At 41.0% G+C, this 21177-nt stretch overlaps 1 protein-coding gene across 1 annotated transcript in view; it reads left to right on the top strand.

Moving 5' to 3' along the window:
• CNTNAP5 (contactin associated protein family member 5) overlaps positions 1 to 21177 on the top strand; it is a gene marked incomplete at both ends in the record, with an annotated part of 273921 nt that overhangs the window by 128347 nt on the left and 124397 nt on the right. Inside the window, 4 exons of the mRNA XM_082285207.1 lie at positions 3239 to 3442; positions 5359 to 5543; positions 9112 to 9255; positions 20224 to 20488. Of these exons, the coding sequence (XP_082141333.1) occupies positions 3239 to 3442; positions 5359 to 5543; positions 9112 to 9255; positions 20224 to 20488 (798 nt within the window). The remainder of the gene's footprint in view (positions 1 to 3238; positions 3443 to 5358; positions 5544 to 9111; positions 9256 to 20223; positions 20489 to 21177) is intronic.

Below are 21177 nucleotides of genomic sequence, written 5' to 3'. Positions count from 1 at the left end.
TTGGCCAGTAGTGTTTGTAATCGAATGCACAAAGTAAATACCCAAATGTTTGCTTACCCAAATGAAGCAGAGATTTGTGACAGGGACAAGGCTGCATGGCAGAACAGTCACCTCTGAAGTGGTCATCCACATTCATCCCTTGGGTTGTGTGTCTGAGAGGGAGGTGGGCACAGCTTTAGGATCATTCAAGCCAGTAAGCCATGACTGGTCAGGGGACACAGCTGTTTAGACCAGGAGTCATCCTCTCCCCTTCTGCCAGGAGTTAAAGATTCTGTTCATTGGTGCAAGCGCAAGACTGAAAGTTCCTGTCTCACATGGCAACTGTTCCTAGAGTTATTCCTGTTTTAGAATACCTTTGCTAAGTAAGTGTTCCCTTTTCCCAAAATCCCTAGGAGGGAGGACTGTCTTCTTAAGTATGGCTGTATATCCTCTCTGCTGCAGGGAGCAGATTGCTGCATGAGTAAACTCTGTACTCTCGTGCTTCTGCCAGCCTGTCAACAGCCTTGTTGATGAGGACAGTGTAGGAAAGAGCCCAGAATGAGTAAAGTCTGTCTTCAGGGAGTGTAAGAACACCAGCAGGCAGTGCAGAATGAAATCACATGTTGTGTTTTAGTTTGTTATTACTACACATTTTCTGAGTCTTGAAACATTTTGGATCCTTGTTCTCCTGTTGCAAGAGGGTTATGGACATACATGGACTAAATAAACACTAAGCAAACACTAAGCAGGTTTTCTGGAGTGGCTGTTTTTAACAGGAACCAACGATTTGTCGTCATGCAAACTGCCACTAATGACTTTTGGCTGGCAGTGCTAGCATTTATTTGACATATTTCCGTTTCATTCAGGGCTATTTATTGGCCAATGTGCTCGCAACTGATAATTAGTGGAGCAGAACTTTACAGAAACAGGTTTTCCTTCGTGATATACTCTGTAAATGTCAGTAGTAGAGCTCTTCAAAAAATCTTGTTATGCTGTGGCTTAGTGGAGAGTTAAGAACAAGAACTGAAGTGTGAATTTAGACTGGCTGGAGCCTTGGATCTTAAGAAAAAGACGAAAAAAGGGCCGTTTTTGCAGCAACATTGAATCAGTGCACCCATGCTCTTTCAGTACCTTTGGTTTTGAGAGCTAGGAGGGAAATGAACTTTAAGTGCAAAATGCTCTGGAAATCAAAGACTGTAAATTCTTTATAAGCTGTTTCCTAATTCCTGCCTGTGTTGAAATGAAACCATTTTTATAAGACACTTATGATTTACTTTAAACAAATTATAGTATTTAATGTAGTTAGGGGAAATTCACAAGAACTAAGCTACCAATTGAATTCCCTTTATGGAAACTGGCTGTCAAGGTGTCAATAGAGACAAGTCAGCAATGCTGAAGGAGCTGTTTCTTAACACCTAATTCAGAAGTTAAAAACAGTAAAAACAGATGGCAGGAATGCTTACGTCTTTGTGATAATTCCTAAACTAGCAACTGTTCCACAAATGATGGGAAACAGCATGTTGTAATTCTGACATCACAGATAAGAAGTTGGTCTTAGTTTATTCAGGAGTGAATTTTCCTCAGGACTGTGTTTCTTTGTAGTTTTATTCTCATAAACAAAAAAATCCATTGCATTCTGATTTGGAATGTAGTTGGTTTTGGAGCTGCAGAATTTTGCATCAAATTTAAATGCTGTGCTCCCTGCAAGTTTGTCAGCATGCCATCAAACTTTTGTACAAACTGTCATATGGACAGGCAGAAGTTTTCATGGTAGTTTCCATGGTAATAAATTGTTAACAGCTGTTTTATTTTCTGAGCTTTTAATAGTTTTTAATTGCAAAACTCTTTAAAATTTTCACTTAAAAAAAAAAAACCAAACAAAAAGGTTAAAACCATCCCCCCATAGCTCCTGTTATTTTTGGTTTTTTAAGGAGGAGCAGATTAAACTAGTGTTAATGCTTAAAAGGATAGGAGAACTCTCAATGGAGCTTAGGTGACTTAAATTACTGACTTGAATCACAATACAGTTACTGACTGGAAGGTCTGGATCGTATGAGCCTCAGTTATTTTTCAGAAGAATATAGAAAACTGATAGCTTTGGGTTATCATTAAAATGTGTGGTTTGCAAACAAAGATAGTCTCTGCTCTTTCTTCTTGAGTGCTAGGAAGGTGTTACTTGTCTTTGTGCATGTACCCAAGAAGTTATGTAGCTTAGTAAACCTCTGTTCAGATTCTTCATTTTCTGGTGTCCTTAATTAACTTTTTTTTTTTTTTAACAGGAGATACCAATTGACAAAACTGATGTTTCATACATAAATTGTGTGAAATTTCAGTTAGATAGAAATTGGAATTGAATTATTGTATGTCAGCCAGATGTTTGTATACAACATATTAGTCAAAAGTATTTAAAGCTATCTGAAGTATTCTCCTTATATATACATTTAAAAACTTGTTTAAAAATACGTTTTGCTTAAAAGGCCACTTTATAAAGCAAAGAGAGTACTGAAGGCTGCTGCTGCCAAAGAAAATATTAATTGCAATTGAGGAACAGAAAGCTTGTTTCCTACCAGAATGATTGGGTTTTTAGAGGCTGGCTGAAGGGGAAAATATGTTTCTAATAGGATTTTCAAAGGTGTATAATCAGTTTAGATGCCCAGTTCCCATGAAATCGCTTCAAAAGCTTTTTGAATTGATATTTGACTATACCTGCCAGCCTAGTCAATTTGCATGCAGAAACATGGCTGATAAATGCTCATCACAAGCAAGCAGCCAGCCCTCGGAGGCTGAGGGGATCCTTATTTGAATGCAGAGGTAGATGCAGGCATGGCTGACATGCAGGAACAGCTCAACAGACACTTGTGAAGCTACAAAAGTGGAGTGAGTACTGAAGTGTTCAAAGTAATGAATAACATCCTGAATGCATTTGAGATGAACAGCGAATGTGGCAAGGGATGTTCTGGAGATCTGAATATGATGGAAGGCACCTGTTCTGTTTTCAAAAGTTGAGTGAGAGAGAAGTGTTGTAAGAGGAAGGCAAGTGCAGGAGATTTCTGGTTTTATCCTCATGTTCCCTTTCCCCAGCAGTGGGAGAGGATTGGAAATGGATGAAATGTGGTTGCCCAAATGACCTCTGCATCCTGTGGGTGTGCACTCAGGACAATACCTGACTGCAAATTATATTTGAAAAGATCCTGAAAAAAATACAGTCCCTCTCCTGATGCTGCCCCTCCTTGTCATTTTGCCATTTTCTTTCTTCCAGAGTCAGATGTTGCCGACTTCGATGGCAGAAGTTCACTTCTCTACAGGTTCAATCAGAAGCTTATGAGCACATTCAAAGATGTCGTTTCCTTGAAGTTCAAGAGCATGCAGGGGGATGGAGTCTTATTCCATGGGGAAGGACAGCGTGGAGACTACATAACCTTGGAACTGCAGAAAGGGAAGCTCTCCTTGCACCTCAACCTGGGTAAGGGTAATTAGGATTATTGGTTTGTGTATGAATCTATAATTTACATTGGACAGTATCTGGAAACTCTAGCTGATATCAACAGAACATGCTGTGTTCTGTTGTCATGCAGGACATGGTAACTGAGCCAAGAAGAAACATTGGCTCCTCTAACTAGTGCTGAGCAAGGCAGAACTGCTCAAGTTCTGATTCTTCACGTACCTTCTTTTTTTTGCATATGTGTGGGGGATTTTTGTATTATTTTTAAGAACAACATTCTCAGGAAGTGGTCTTTGGACTGCAGAAAAGGTTTATTTTTGGTTTGTGCCTAATTTTTTTTCCATTCACTCAGTGATTCAGAGCTGAGCTGAGAATACAGAATTTCAATGATAACATTCTGGTCAAAACATTGTGCACACTGCTATACATTTCCTTCTTGAAAACTGTGACTACTCCTTCTTGAATATCTGTAAGGCCATCACTGTATGATCATGTTGGATCAGAGCATCAGAGGAAAGGCTGGCTTAATTTCTTTCTGTAGAAGGATGCTTGGTTTTTTCCCTGATGGATACACTGAAGCACTTTGATAATGATAGGAATTCCTGCAGTAGGAGTGATCATACCCCTTCTCCCAGCCTTATTTCAAAATCTTCACTGCCTTTATCTGTGGGTGTCCCATGGTGCTGGCCTCAGCAGTCTCTGCTGACTCATGTTTCTCATACTGAGGGGTTTGAGTTGGGCATTTTTCCCCTAGTGCTTAATTATGTTTGTTTTAAAAATCAGTAACTATTTTCCACAGCTGTTTGGCTTCATTTTTGCATAAGCTCATTAATTGTTTAGTCTCCAAGTTGTGCTTTCTTTCTTTCCTTCTTTTGCAGCAAAGATTGGAAATGATAATACATCATTTTTCTGATTTGGGATTTGGATGTTACTTAGACCAAAAAACTTCAACCCGAAGCTGTGAATGGGGGAATCTACCCCACTGAATTGTCCTCTTACAAACGTTTCATGTTCGGATAAGAATATTGTACAGTTACTTATATTATGTAACTTCTTCCAGAGGAGATACTGTTGTGAATGTGTATTCTGAGATGAGTTGGGTTTTTTCTACAGCTGTAGCCCCAAGTGTACAAAATCTTAGCCATTTCAGGTCCTCTTTGTGCATCCGTATGTCATGGGCAAGGGTTTTGATGTCTTCCCTTGAATCTGCTTGTACCTTGCCTGGCAGTTTTGAAGCATGTGTTCTCTCTGTTCTGTGGGAATGTAAAAAAGGATACACACTCCCTTTCAGTGAGAGGCTCTGAAGTGTTCAGACGTGTAGCCAGCTGGAAAACAGAAGAGTGCTTGAAATTACCGGGTTAGGGCCTAAATATTTCTATGATTTGTGATCTATACTTTTGGAGATCTAGGCCAGGTTTAGGAATTTTTATGAACTGAACAGAACCCTTTTTTGCTTCACTGACTCGTGCTTTTTTTTTTCCTGTGAAAATGGACAGATAGAATTTTCTTGTTAAAATGCAGAATGCACAGAGCTGACAGTGAAGTGTCAGGAATGGTCTGCTAATGTGACTAGACAGAAGATTTTGCTGCTACCTGAAGGAAGCTCTTAAGCCACCAGGACCAAAAAGGCCTGGGAAACCAAGGGTAAAGACAAAGTAGTAATGCTCTGCCTGCTGCAATGTGTGGGTGCAGCATCAGTAACACCTCCTGGTTCATCAAAAGGGTTTCACAGGGGAAAAATATGGGAGGGGGGGCTATACACACGTATGTGTGAATAGAAGACCCAAGGAATCTAAGGCAGTCTTTGGAAAGCATCTGTTTCCAAGAACTCTTGCTTGCATCCTGGAGCTCTGCCCTGTGCTTTCCTCAAGTCCCCATGCTCCAGTTAAGAGTCTGGAGGTAACTCTGGTGTCTTCTGCCTGTCTGTGCCACTCCAGGAGACTCCAACCTGCACTTCAGTAACAGCCACACGTCTGTCACCTTGGGCAGCCTCTTGGATGACCAGCACTGGCACTCAGTTCTCATAGAACGCTTCAACAAGCAAGTGAACTTCACGGTGGACAAGCATACCCAGCACTTCCGAACAAAGGGGGATTCAGATCACTTGGATATTGATTATGAGGTGTGTGCAGCTCTTTAGGTTGTAACCTGGGAGTTGAGGTATGAATTGCTATAAAAGGAATTGATGTAAAGCAACCACCCTATGAGCTGTTTCTTTCCAGCAAAGATCATTACTTAATATTTCCTGTACAGAGAGCTCCTCTCATACTTTACCAGCATAAACATGTCAGTGTAGCTCCATATATGCCAGCATCAGAAGGTGGCCAGTCTCTGTGCAAATATACATTGCATTATGCTTGCACTTCAAAGTATGGCAGACTTTGAATAAATGAAAAGTCATAACCTGGGTTCTGGTCAACCTTCAGGGAGCAGCTGTGTCATCATCTGCAATATGATTTAATGGCATGATTGTGCACCGTCCCTGCACTGAATTGAGCATGACTGTGGGGATTCCAGCTCTGAGCTGTCCCTCTATCCAGCCACCACTTGCTCTAATTACAGCACTCCACATAGAGATGAGCAGGTGAAAATCATCGTCTTCCCACTAGGAATGGAAGACCTCCAGAATGCAAGGAAGTTGTACCAAGGTGGGGGTTGGTCTCTTCTCCCAGGTAGCAAATGACAGGATAAGAGGAAATGGCCTCAAGTTGTGGTAGAGGAGGTTTAGATTGCATACTAGGAAAATCTTCATTACTGAAAGGATGCTCCCACATAGAAATAGGCTGCCCAGGGAAATGGTGGAATCATCATCCCTGAAAGTATCCAAAGGTATAAGGAAGTGATACTTGGGGATATGAACACATGGTGCTGGGTTGGACTCGATCTTCAGAGTTTTTTCAGTCTTAGTATTTTTATGATTCTATGACTCTCACAACCACCAGTTCTGACCCAGGCCCCTTCATATCTGGGGATGTTGCAGAGCATCCTGATCTAGGGAGCCAGAGCAGCTTAGCAAGGAAATATCCTGCCTGCCCATAAACCCCAAGGCTGATGTGCTCCCCTGTGATGAGGCCAAGGTGTGGCAGAGTGCAGTTTATATCACTCCAGCAGTTCAATGCTTATGGATGATAGTTGTTAAAAAAACACCTTAAAACCCCCTATATATTACCATATTTGTATGCAAGGCAGTTCCTTATCTGTTCCTCCATCAACGCACACCTGCGTGCAAATCACCCGTGTTCATTTTTAGCCCCTTGTGCTTGTCTGCCAAGCCTTTCTTGCCCACAAGGCTCAGGGTCATGCTTGCACAGAGCCATCACCCTGTCTGGATGTGTTGAGCTGGCACGGTTCACTGCTTCAGAGACCACAAGTTTACCCTTTGCACTTGGAATTCATTTCTCTGGAAAGGATCATTCTCCAACACACTCAAGGGAAAAAAGCAGACGGCTCAGCAGTGGCAGGTGCCTGCTCTCTTCTCCTCTCATCTTCCAGATGGAATTCCTTTCTTTGCATTTCACAAAGCAGGGTGGAGAGAGTAGTACCTGTCCCCTGGCACTGCTGTACCAAATCAAGAGCACATGTAGTAGGGACAGCACTTGGAGGAGTGGGATTGCGCAACAGCTTTAGACTGAACTATCAGGGGCCAAAACTGTAACTGCTTTTAAGATGGAGTTGAGAAAAGCCAAATACTTGAGTCATCAGCTTTTCTAATTTCATAATAATAACATTTATTGCTTCCTGCTTGGTGCTGATCAAGGGAAACTCAGGCTCCAATTTAATTTGCAGAATGTTTTTCCAGATGTTCCAAAATAGGGAACGTGGTAGAAAAGATCTTCAGGTGTTGTTAATCAGCATCACCACAAACCTCTGTGGCACTCCAACCTCGTCCCTTGAGCTCAGTCTTTCACAGTGTGTTTTTCCTCCATTTGCACTGTGACAATCTTTCAGTCAAACACTGCAGCAATGCAGTCTAGTGAAAGTTTATCTCAGCACACTTTAGGGATTAAAGGCCTTACTGAGGGTAATAAAATCATTGCTTTTGTAATTAAAATTATTACCAATCAGAAAGCAAACTGTTTTCTTAATAATGCATTAGTGTAATTGATATTGATTTTTCTTCTGGTTTTGAAACCCCAGTACAGAGTCCGTAAGCAGGAGACTTGAAGAATAGAACATGAAAGAAGGAAAGTCTGGTATTTTAGAAAGAACTAATGATTCTCACTGGAAAAAAAATATTGCTACCAGATAAGCCCTCACGCCAATAACAAACCTGCAAGTGACGTAAAGGAGCAGTCTGTTCACTCTTTATTTCTCTGAAGTGATCAATTAAAACAACTGAGGTGCAAGTTCATTAAGAACTTGTTTTCAAATGTATTTTCAAGGTTACCCAGGGAGGCTTCATTTGCGTACGTATCCCAGCTTGTTAGGTGGAGAAGGAGGAACAATAACCCCCAAATTGCTCTTCATTTTTGTAGTAATGAACTGAGGTAAGGCTTTGGGAGCTGTGACAGGGGAATAAGGCTGACCAGGTTCCAGCAGCCGTCAGCGTGCAAGCAGTGCCACACAGCAGTGCATGCTCTTGCTGCAGTGGATGCAGCAGGATTGCAGCACAGCTCCTGATCAAACGTGGTGGCTGCAGGATCCCCACCTGCCTTATATAACTCATGGTGTTGCTGGCAGTGATGGGAAATATGAGTAAAACTTCAGTGGTACCACCAGTAAGGCTTTGCCAGAAAGCAGTAAAGTTACTTACAAATGAGCTGTGACATTTGGAAAATGAAGGTAGGATTATCAGAATTTTTTGGGGTTGTGGGGTTTGTTTTTCTTTTTTTTTCTTCTTTTTTTTCTCTGTCTCTTTCTTTTCTTCAGAATCTGAACAATTATGCTGTATTTTGGAAGCTTATTTTGTTATGCTCTTTGTCCTCCTGGAGCTTACAGCCCTCCAGTTGAGTGAGGAGTTGTAACCTGCACAGTGTCTGCCAGTACTTAGACAGCAGCACAGCAGAAGTTCCATGCACATGTGTAGCCTGCAGAACTTCTCCCTTACAAAACCTAGTCCCAAATGCCACATGCGACTGTTGTACAGACCAAAGCACAGTGAAATTGCAAGGTGCAAATGGGGTATTTTAGGTATGTGATACTACCCTCCCCTGGCTGAAACCAGAACGGCTCAGACAAGTGCCTGGTGGAAAGGAGTGACCACAGTTCCCAGGCAAACCCAGAGCTCTGGGAGCAGGGTGAGTTGATTCCCCCATTGCTCAGAGGTTCCTGAGCACTGCGGGCTGCAGCCAGGTGTCACCCTCTGGGCCAATGGGGCTGTGGGCTGGACACAGTGGGAGTGTTTCCTTGTGTATTGGTGTTCCTGGAAGGGGAGCTGGTGGCACTGGGTTGGTGTGCCAAGGCACTTCAGAGCTGCTCCCAAAGCAGCAAGCTGTCTGTGCCAGATGTGTTTCTCCAGAAGCAGGAATGCAATGGGGACTGTAATTTACCCTGAGAGGTGACCAGGCCCTGCCTCATGCTCCCAGTGACGTTGTTGGTGGGAATTGGCTCTTAAATAATATCCCAAGTGGATGTGTGGAGTGGGTCTCTGCTCTCTTGCTTTTGGATGATAATATAATGTAATATAATATCTACATATACATACATATATATAATATTATAAATAATGCTATTCTTATTCTTTCCAAAAGCTCAGTTTTGGAGGGATTCCTGTCCCAGGGAAGCCAGGAACCTTTCAGAGGAAAAATTTCCATGGATGCATTGAGAACCTTTATTACAACGGAGTCAATATAATTGACCTCGCCAAAAGACGCAAACCTCAGATCTATACTGTGGTAAGAGGCAGTACCATGTGCTTTCCTTCTTTACTTCCATGCTGCTGGTGCTCTCTTGGTGCTGCTGGCTGCTCTGAATGAGCAGAGTTCAGATTTGGATAGCTGTGGGCATAATTAGCTTGTTAAAATGATATTGCTGAGGCTAACACCAGCCAGCACTGGCTCATGCGGTGAGAGTTATTGAAAGACACATGTGGAAACCAAGGCATTTCTCTGACTTTACTGGTGTATTAGAATTTGCTTGGAGAAACTTGTTAATTACTTTTTTCAAGATTAAAATATGTCTATTTAATGGTGATAGAAGTCATAGAGATTTTTTTTCCTGGTTAACTCAGATAAAACTTTATTTTCTGAACCATTCTCTATCACTGTTGGGAAGTACAGCACTAACAAAATTCTACTTTGATACTTCAGTTCATATTACAGAGGAGAAAAAATACTCTTTTCATTACTGGAAATAGTTTCCTTTGTGCTGCTCCTTATATTCAGTATATTGGCAGTTCTGAGAACCACTGACCTTGTACTACTGTCTCTAAATGTGGAATGGTAGACGTAAAGCAAGAGGAACTACAGTCTTATCCATCTTGATAACATAAACCACAAATATAACTTAACATCTAATAATGTCTAAAATTACAGCCATATTTAAATATCTCACGAAAATGGCAAACATTTTATTTTGCAAAAAGAGTGAACTACAGTGCCATGAAGCTTTGACAAATTGTACATAATCAGCTCTCTTTTCAGCTTGTGCCTCACTCCTGCACTGTGCTTTGATAAATGCCTTTTGGCTAACATTGTGTCTTTGGAGAACATGGAGGTGAAACTGCTTCTGGCTCCCATTCCGTCTTCTAGTTTGTAGCAATGTGTACGAACACACTGAACCTAAAACAAAGCCAGCCAGGAGACCAAAGAGGTTCTTTCTGCGCTCTCTCTGCCTACGGCGAGGCTGAATACACAGGGAGCTGGAAAATGGAAAGGTGATGGGTGAGAAGTTCGTCGCTGTGTTGCTGGCAGTCAAGACTGCCTCCAGGATACTCCTCTGGGATGGAGAAACTTCGCTTTAATAATCTTGAGTTTGATTGTTCTGACTGAGGACTCAAAGGTGCAAGTCTTAAGAACCGTGTTAAATTGCTCTTCCCCTCAGCTTACTTTCTAAGGGGGGAGCAAAGTGCCCTGGTCTGCTTCTTAGGTCATTAAACAGCTGGTTGTTTTGCTGGCTGGATAACGGGAAGGCCTTTCTAAAGGGGAAGATCAAAACTTTGCACCATATTCAATTTGCAACTTCTTCTCAGAAGGGCATTGTCTGGGTGTAAGTGGCCCCAAGCAATGAAACTTGTTATCACTACACTTGGTTCAGGCAATGCTAGATGAAAGGTCTAAGAATCCAGCTCCTTTTCTCAATTTAACGTAGTGGGGATGGATGGATGGATGGATGGACGGATGGATGGATGGATGTGCCTCCATCCTTCAATCTCTTTCACATAAGTGATGATTTAAGCACCATAGTTTCCAAAGGCAGGCTGCTGTACTGCATTTTTCAAGCTTTATGAGCTGCTCTGTGCTGTGTCTATGACACTTGGGTATGCAAAGTGTTGCCACACTCATAGTGCCTCATAATCTTAGATGAACACCCTTTTATAGGATGTGGGCCCTGTAAATCTGTTCTCCAACATTCTTTGCATCCCAGCTATTTCTCTCCTCCAGCAGCTCTCAGGTACTTCTAGGTCACGCAGGCTGATCCCCTTTCCCTTTTCGGCTCTTCTGCACTCCTTAGCAATTAACTTCCTCAAATTAAAATAACCTGTTCTTGTTAAACGTAGTCTTTTGCCTGCCAGAGTTATTCTCCACTAAATGCTTTTACTCAAAGTGCGTTGAGGTTTTCAAGCAACAAGCTCTATCCTCAGGGAGCTGCAAGCTTCTCTGCTTCATGCCTTTGTGGTCACTAAGGTTGTCTGGAGTGGAAATGCAATGAAAGGATCAGCACAGAAGAATAATTAAATGTAGCAGGGTCTTGGAACTACTCCTTCCAAAAATGTGTTGTATACTTACGTTGTCTCCCCACAAGCTGGAGGTCACCTGAGATGGTTCTGCATTGTTAGTCCCCTAAATACCTTTGTCTCCTAGCAAGAGATAATTGCTGGCAAACTGGTTGGTTTGGGTTTAGAAAGCCATTAATGCTTAGCAACATCAGTTTTTGTCTCCAAAGGCAGGCAGACTTCAACACACGCTCTCTGCTTCACTCTGTGCCTTTGTGAACATTGCCACAGTCAGTGAGCCAAACTTGGGGATTTTGGTACCCATCCACTTTGGGTTTTTTTTTCACTTTTGACATCTTTCGCACAAGCAGGAGAATGATAGACCAGCTTTGGAGGTATAGATTTCCTATTATGATGTAGTTCCTCACCCATATAAATAATGGTCCCAAATCAGCTGCATTTAAAGTTAGAGGGAGAAACTGCAGGTTGTCAATAACAGAGTGCTGTAGCATGTATTGTACTCTTGGGTGGTGGCTGTGATTATCATTCTGCCTGTTCTTTTCTGTAACTCATTTGCAGTTTTCAGACTTGCAATAAATCCCCTTGAGAAGGCATCTCAAGATAACAAGGCAGCCTGTCTCTTTGAACTGGAACTTGCCTTCAGAATTCTGTTTCTGTATTGCCTGATACTTAACTTCCCTACACAGCCCTGTCTGTTTGGACAGGCTATTTTTCTTCTCTCTGGGGTTTCTTCTGTCCCTGATGGCATGTTGTGGGCTTTGGGGTTTTTTTGGGTTTTTTGGATTTTGTTTCTTTGTTTCTTGATTTTTTTTTTTTTTTGATTGGTGTGTGGGGTTTTTTGTGTGTGTGTTTTTTGTTGTTGTCTTGTTTTCTTTGTTTGGGGTTTTTTGTTTTGTTTTGTTTTGTTTTCCCTCCCCTCGATCATTGAATGTGGAGCAATGATAGGGTTTTTTTATGTGCTTTCCAAGCAATTACTGGTTTTAATTGCCAGAGGTTATGAGAAGTCAAATTTCTGTAATTAACTGCTGTCATGGTCCTAGGGCTGGACCCTTGGGAAACCTCAGAAAATGATTCAAAGTAATAATGTAAAGGTTTGCCCTGTTTACGAGGTGTCTGCTCAGCATGAGAGAAGTGCAGAATGCTCATTATGAGGAATTGCACAGCAGTTACACTTCTTGGGCAGTTAAGTAGGGGCAGGAAAATATGCAAATATGAGCCACATTTGCAAGAAGCAGAAGGGGACTTGTTCTTCGGAGAAAGAAAAAGGAAATTTGAAAGGAGATTTGACCTGTTGATATCTGGGATGGAGAAGTCTTCACTGAGGGATTTTGTGCTTGTTTAAAGTGTGCGCAGATGCAGGAGGACATTGGGCAAGTTTTAGGAAGATAAATCCACTGAGAATTGCTAAATACATCTGGTTGAGGGAGTAAATAAGAGAAAAAATAGCTATAGCATCCTGAAAATATAGGATCCTTTCCACCAGTGGTTACTTAATGCTAGATTCTAGTTTCACCTTTAGAAACTGCTCAAATGTGACCTGTGGCCAGGATCTTAAGTTGTTTTTGTGCTTCACTGATTTGTGATGCCAAAATAGGAAGTTGTCTAGCTGATGAAAAGAAATTAAGAGGTCATGGAAAGATGCTGCGTATGGCCTTCTCAATGTTCCACCCTACCTACTCACTGAAATTGAGAAAAACACGTTCTCCCTTTCTCTTCCATTACTTCTGGCTAATAGAAATTGGAGTTGCATTTTTATTTAGCAGAGCAAACCCTGCGCTGACTCAAGAGGAGTTCAGGGTACTCTAAGGCAGAAGTTGTCAGCTCTCAGATATGCTTGAATTTCTACACTGGCCTGCCGTGTTGAATGTGAGAGTGACAGCTCAGCACAGCAAGGGATGTGGTGACATGTAAATATATCACTGTAGTGCCTTGGGGAAATAACCAATTGCCAGCATCAAAGAGCAAGGAAAGATACCTAGTGACAGGAGAATGTAAACTAATAATACATTCCCTTTATAGAGAATCCAAACATGCTATTTTATTAAGCTGATTTGAGATACCTTTATCTTGAGAAGAATTTACTTGTCTGTGAATGTCTCGTTCTACCAAAGTGCTCTGGCAAGTGTTGATCTATCTGTGAATATCAGGCTGGTGGTTTCTGCAGGCCCCTCCTAGGGTTTAGAGAATCATGAGTTAGATTCTTTTTCTTATTTTTTGGGCTCCAATCAGACTATAGGAATCATATATAAAAATTGTGGAAGTTTTTTGTGACATTTTTCACAACTTCCTGTGGACCAAGTTGAATTTCTAAAAAAAAAAAAGTTTTATTCAATTACTTAATGAAAGTGTTGAGTCAGATGATTAAAGAGAGAACTGAATTTGCTATTTTTTAGGTAAGGCAGGTGAACTCAGATTCCAGAAATATTTGATTCCTTTAAAAATAGGTTTTTATGTTTTCTTCTATCTTTCTGTTCTCTCTGGGTCTTCAGAGGAGTCTCCTTGGCATTCTACCTGCAGTGTAGAATAGCAAGGAAGTCTATATAAATAGCATTCATTCTAAGGGTCTGTTTTATTGTTGCTGAAGGGTATAACAGGATTATTTTGAAAGAAATTAGGTGTGTCACTTCAATCGAGGTCTTGAAATAAAGTCTATTTAAATGACATCTTTTCCATTGATTTCAGTTGGCTTTGTCCACAGTTCTGAAGAGTTTCAGTGTGCAAATATATAAACCAGCACATAGCTGCATTAATAAACTCTCCTTGATATAAAAGCTTCTTTGTGTTAGGATTTTGATAGTTGTGATGACAGCAAGTGAAGCAAGTCTTTTGGGGAGGGAGACAATATTTTTTAATAAGAATGGATGATGTGCAGAAAAAAAAGATGTTTCTGAGCAAATGAGGCCTTTTTGAGAGTCATCAGCCTTCAGCAAATTACAGGTTAGAAACAATTGTTCAGGGTTTCATTTATTACATTACCTGGATAGTCAAATTGAATAAATAGGGCCGTTAGTGCCTGCTGAGCAGAGGAGGATGTTTCAAGGTGGGAGGTGATAAGGCTGTTAGACCCTGTAGAAGAGGAAGAGAGATGGCTAATTATTGTCAGAGGAGGTAGCAGGGGATAAGGAAAATGGAGGAAATGTAATTTTCTGCAAACCCAAGGCTTTAATGTATTTTTTAAGGTCTTATTCCAGTTGGTAAGGCCTTAGGAACTCTGTGGCACTTGGTATAACAGAAAGGGGCAAGCTGAGCCCATCACAGTCAAGAGCCTGGATTGTGTGCAGTTCACAACAACCATTTGGGCTGGTGCTGTGCTATGATACACAGATAATTGGAATTTATAAGAGGAAAAAGCTATTAACAGAAAGTAATACATAAAAAAAGAAAAAAGCTGATAGGAATTGCTTTCTATACACTTCTCTATTTTAAGGTAGATGTGGTTCTGTTTTCACAATAATAATGAGGAAAAAAATCTCCTTGCTGCTGTGTTTTGTTCCAGGCAATAAAAACTAATAAGCTGTAGATCACTTTACCTTGAAGTGGAACAAAAATTGGGCTTGGACTATAATAATTTTCCAGTTTGATCTAATACATCTATCTTATTCACTTCTAGCAAGGTGAATTTGAAAGGTTGGCTTCATTCCTACTTGTTGCTTAAAGTGGATATTCCCCCCTCACCAGGAGACTGAGTGTGGGCGAGATCTTGGGAGGAGACATAGCCAGGACAGCTGACCCAAACTGACCAAAGGGATATTCCACACCAAATGAGTCTGCTCAGCCATAAAAGCCAAGACAAAAAGGAAGGGGAGAGGCATTTATTATCGTAGAGCAACTTCTACACATGCTGAAACCCTGCTTCCTAGGAAGTAGCGGGGCATCCCCTGCTCATGGAAAGTAAAGTCTTTTGTTTTCCTTTGCTTCTGTGGGCAGACTTTTCTTTTGCTTTATTAAACTGCCTTTCTCTTGACACAAGAGGATTTTCTTCCTTCATTTTCTCCCTCACCTCATGAGGAGGTGAGTGATAGAGGGGCTTGGTGGGCACCTGGCATCCAAAGTCCACCACAGAGAGAAAATATTAAGTGGTCACTGTTTTGTGTGTGTGTGTTGGTTTCCTCCTGTGGTCTTTTTTCTCCCTTTTCCTGTCTCTCTGAGAAAAATGATGTAGGATGTTTCCAAAGTATTTCTATATTTGCTCCCATTTTTGTCAACTCTTAACTATTGTGCCATGTAATGAAACAATAATGTACAGTTACTATGGGCATAAAAATGGTCAAATCCTTTGTTCTGCTTCTGGCCAATGACACATTCAGTTTAGGAGTCTGAGATAAAGAACATTCGGAAGGGTGCAGCCAAGCATCTTATCCCTGATATTCTCATGGTCACAATGTTTCAGTTTTTTCAAAGCCTTCTCTATTTTGTTAAATGTTACTTTCTCCCCATTTGGAACATTATCTTAATGTAAACAACTTAAATCAATGTGATAATTAACATTTTATTGGAATTCATGATACCTGCAGTAAGTGGAGATAGGAGAGTTGTCTGTCACGAGATTGATTATCACAGGGCTATATTAGTTTCAATATAATTTGGATCAGGAAAGCTTTCAGATTTCCATATTGAAATTCTGCTCAGAGAAACAGAAACCCATCTCAGTATAGGAACTGTCTTAAAGTTGGTCCCCTGCTCTTGGGATGGACTGTTTGCTCACTCAGTGGACTTGTCCTAACTCAAGGAACACCGTGCACCTTGGTGCTGCCATATCCTGTTGAAGACACTTTGCAGCAGTATTTCAGAAGGCTGGAGCTGGTGTCTCACTTTGATTTGCTTTTCATTTAGTGCTCAGCATGGTCTTGAGAAGTATTTGAAATATATGCGGGTCTCTTGACATTTGTTCTGCTTGAAAGAGTTAATTTAAAAACAGGGCTTGAAAGAACCTCCCCCATTCTCAAAACCCAGTTTCTCAGAGTTGAATGCCGGTTTTTCATCTTATCCTTTTAAAACTGCATCAGAGGTCACCTTTTTCTTCTGTTACTCTCCTTGCAAATTTGTCGGGAAACTCAGTCCCTTCACAGCTAGAAGTAGTCCTCTAATTTCCAAGCTGGAGATATTCTTGCCAGTTTACCACATTTGTATCTCAGCCAGGCCTGGGATCTTAGTCCCTTTACCTGTCATATGAAATCATCCTTTCTAATCCTCTGCAGAAAGCAAGATATCCTTTTTATTGGACAGTATCCATGGAGTGATTAATGAGGAAAGTTTAAGTGCCCATTTGATGCTCTAACCTGCAGGTAGAATGAGAGCTCAGAAATACTCATTTATTGTTCTTTCTTTTCAAGCTGTGATCTTGGCCTGGATCCTCTGGTAGGCTAAGTGCTGAGGGTTTCAGTGCAGCTGTCAATTTGAATAATTTCCGAAGTGCATATTATTTTTGATTAGTATTCTCTGAGAGCAAGGAGGATGTATAAGGAACTTGTTACCAATTGCCCTGGCTGTGGTGTTGTCTTCTCTCTTCAGTGAACAGTACATAATACTATATCAAAAAAGGCCAGAAAAGACTGAAATGGTTCATTAAAGTTATACAGGTTTTATTGAAGTCCCACAGAAGTCACTGGAAAGTCTCCAGTCAGTTTTGGATGAGGTTTATGGCTCAGAGGATCTTCTATGTAATCCACTTTTATCCTCATCACTTAGCAACTGTGTTCTTCCATTCTCTTTTAATAGGAGAAGCTCTGGTTCTTCTTTAAAATGCTGTAACATGCTGCTGCTTGTTCATTCAACATCTCACTTGAACAAGAACCACCGCTAAAGCTGTACCGTGCCTGCAGAAATCTGGGCTGCTTCCACTCTTTTCTTAAGACAACTGTCATGGAAGCCAGTGAAAAAATTGCAAGTATTTCCATTGCATTTCTAGGTTCAGAAGTTTTCCCTTGTAAGAACAATAAGAACTATTTTGTAAAGATTTCACTGCTTGTTAGAGGAGTCATTAATCAGTCTGGAGATGGACTCAATGGAATTTTCAAATGCCATGTGATAGCTAGACTTTCCAGCAGCTGGGTAGAGCTGAGCGTCTCCTTTATTTTCTCTAGGGATTAGACTGTTCTTATCCCATTTCCTAGCCAATGAGCTTTTACTTTTCAGTTAAATTGGGTTCAATTATAAAATCAAGTGTCTGCCAGAAATCTGGCATATACCCTGGAGAGTTCCAGAACTGCTGCCAATTAAAGCAAAATGCTCATGATCAGATGAAGGTTTAGAGGGAGCTGTTTACTTTTCTGCCTTAGACCTGCTGGAATAATTTGTTTGAGAATAACATTCAGGGCAAAATTAACAGTTTTTGTAAAGGGAACCTATCCCACTTCAGTGGACAAATGTTTTTCAGAGTAACAGCTGTGTATTACTTTTTCAGATTTTCATGTTACTGTCTCTAGGAAGGTAGACAGGTTGGTCAGTGTAAGGATGTCAGCAACTGTTGTTGGTGTGCATTAACTACATCATCTGGCTTTGCTCTGAAATGCTGCTTTAAGATGTTTCCCTCCTAAATTGGTCAGTTGAATTGACATAAGTTCTTGTGGCATCAATTGCTTTAGTCAACTTCTTTTTTCTTTTTTTTTATTTTCTTTTTTCTTTTTTCTTTTTTTACAAATCCTGTCTAGGTTTTAGCTCTGACTGCTCTGACTATGGTCCTTACATCATGGAGGTCTCAATTTTTGAATAAGAGTAACAGAAATACCTTGTGAAATGAACCCCCCCCCCAAAAGGCAGACACACCTCATCTGTCCCCCATATTCACCTTTAATCCCATTTACAAAGAATATTGCAGCACCACTGTTGTGCATCCCCAGCTGCCTGTTCTTATGGCAGGTGGAATCACACCTGCTCTGCTTCAGTTAAGTCAATGGAGAGGCTAAAGTTGAGGTTAGACTTCAGAGTCTGAAGTCTCACCAGGTTAAGCAAGGGAAGAGATGTGCAGGTCCTGTCCGTATGTCCCAGCACTGGCCCTGTAGTCAGCACTCTTTGCTGATCATCTCTCAGTGCAGGACTTCTGTGGCATGAATTGCTAGCTGGAGTGAATGACTGGAGTGTTGCTGAGTTTGTCAAGGTGCCACAGCAATCCGTGGATTTAGTACTAGTTGCACAAGTTCAGAATCTCATGTCAACTGCAGACAGAAATTTTACCTTACCTTTGGGCCCATGCCTGTGCATCAGGGATGCTTTGCTATGGTGCTGCTGCAAACAGCTGAAAGGGTATTTAACTACACAGGGTCTTTAGTGGCTTGTTTTAAGGTCTTCTGAAAGTGTGTTGTGTACTGCGAAATGTTTTTTCGTCTTAGCATTTATCTTCTTCTGCACCATTAATTCAGTCTAGGCATAGGTTGTTCCGCTGCTAGGTAAAATCTGGAAAGAGCTTTGAGACAAAAATCATATCAGAATTCTTTATTGTGAGGATGAGGGAAAGGTTTCACAGAGAAGTTTTGGCTACTCGTCCCTGGAAGTGTTTAAGCATGGTTGGATGGGGCTTTGAGCAAACTGGTCTAGTGGAAGATGTCCCTGCCCATGGCAGGGGGGTGGGAATGAGATGAGCTTTACTGTCCATTCAAACCCAAACTATTCTGTGATTAATAAATGTCTTACAACTTTGTGTGGAGTCCTTGAATCACTGTAAAGCTCTACAATTCCAAAGAAAAATAGTCATTGTCATTTTAAAGTTTAAAAAGCTCTAGAGAAGGTTAACTGTATTTATTTATAATGCTGCAGTTGACTGTCTTAGTTTTCTGCAATTTGGCATCAATTTGATTAAAAATTGAGGTAGAAATGTAGTGCTAACAATAGCAAAAAAAATTGTGGCATCTCTTCATGCAGGCAAGTCCCAGTGGGTATTAGAAACTGTTTGAAGACTGGGACCAAATTTCCATCCTACTTCCCACCTGAATAATGATCAATGGTGTTCAGATAAGCTTTGGATTATATCTCAAAACACATTCTAATATTATATAGCCAAGGATTCCTTTTGCCAAATCTTTGCCTTTTGCAAAGCTTTTGCATTCTGAACCTAACGGGTACTATGCAAATAGCTCCATATAGATAAATATCTATCAAGGATTTTTTCATCCAGTGATACCTTTGTCTATTTCTGGCACATCATTTTCCATTTAAAAAATAAAGACTGGAAAGACATTTGAAAGTGGTAGGGAACAGTTCCATCATCTGTCTGAGATTGCAGAGAGGAACTCCCCAAGCACTGTGCAACTTCCCGCACATCCATCAAGTGCTGTTCGTTATAATTATCCTGGTAGAGTGGGGTATGGGCTCTGATGAGAAGTGTTATCATGGAGAAAGCCTTATACTCCAATGTTTTTATCAGATTACAGTTGGTTTGTTACAAAGCAGCCGAGTTCAAAGCAGCTGGCTGCAACAATCTCCTGGAGTGGCTTTGAAAGACGCGGCTCCTTAGGTGCATCCTGACTTTATATATTGTTAAGGTTTTATACCATGGCCTGATTGACCTGGTGGGGTAATCTACAGTGCCTGAGCAAACTGGTGGAGTCATTTCTTCCACCAGCTACAGTGATACATGCTGGTGCAGATTCTGCTGACTGCTTTGAGTAAATGTGCTGCTCTTCTGGGCAAATTGTACCATTGATTTCAGGGCTGGGTGGCTGAGATAATCAACTAAGGTGTGGTGTTGATAAGGACATTTGGTTACATTTAGATCCTTCTAAGGACTAAGCTTTTGATTTTTGATCCTCAGCATTTGGGATAAAAGCAAAATTTTGAAGTTAGTTATGTTTTCCTGGCATGGACAGATACATTTCCTACTGATTTTCAAAGATATGTGTCTGAATAACAATACCTATTTCAGCCTTAAGGGCCATTAGAAGTCCAATGAACTTATTTAACTAAAGATGTTTTGGGATGACTGAAAAAGAAGTCGTGCTGATTATGTTTGATTTTTTGTTTGTTTGTTTTTCAGGGGAATGTGACCTTTTCTTGCTCAGAACCACAAATTGTTCCCATCACCTTTGTGAGCACCAGTCGAAGCTACTTGCTACTCCCTGGCACCGCTCAAATTGATGGTTTGTCAGTGAGCTTCCAGTTCCGGACATGGAATAAAGACAGCTTGCTTCTCTTCACCGAGCTGTCTGAAAACTCAGGACATCTCTTGGTTTACCTCCATGGTGGCAGATTGACACTACTTATTCAAAAGGAGACTGAGAACCCAGTGGAAATCACTGAAGGTGTTTATTTTATTTTACTTTCACTTGTCTCCTTCTGAAACACAAAGGTTCAGCTCCATGAGATGAAAGGATCAAACAATAAGGAAACACCCAATCTTCCTTTCTCTTTTAAATTTTCTCTTGCTTTGCAGTGGTAAAGCTGCTTTGTGCAGCTTGATCTAAGCTTGGAAAATTGACATCCTGAGATCTCCAGACTCAATCTCACTGACAGTTAGCTGAGCCTCTATGTTCTTAAGCAGTCACACTCAATTTTCTCCAGTCAGGTCACATGAAGACCTTCCTGTTCCCATCTCAGACTGCTGAAATCAGCTGGAAGCCAGCTCAGCCACAGCATCTTTCTCCAGCATAAATTAAGGCAGCCTCGGAGCTGATTTTCTTTCTCTGACTGTAGCTTTGGACTCTCCCTTTATGCTACACTCAGAAGAGAGGCTGACCATGGGCTTCCTCTCCTTACACTCCCTCTTGGGCTTCCTTAGCCACTTTGGAAATTGCTTTGTGCAGTGCAGCTGGTGGGATGCAAGAGGGTGAAAGAGGGCTGCCTCTCTGATTTAAAATTAGGAGGAATAATAATAATAATAATAATAATAATAATAAATTTTCTAAAAGAGCAGATGTTTAAAAACATGTAATATTAAAATATTCCCTGTACAGATTAAAAGAGTGCAGATGTGTCTATTAAAAGAAGCAGA

The sequence above is a fragment of the Coloeus monedula genome, assembly GCF_965178545.1.
Source record: "Coloeus monedula genome assembly, chromosome: 7".
NCBI classification, from domain to species: Eukaryota; Metazoa; Chordata; class Aves; order Passeriformes; family Corvidae; genus Coloeus; species Coloeus monedula.
This window is presented reverse-complemented; position numbering and strand designations above follow the sequence as displayed.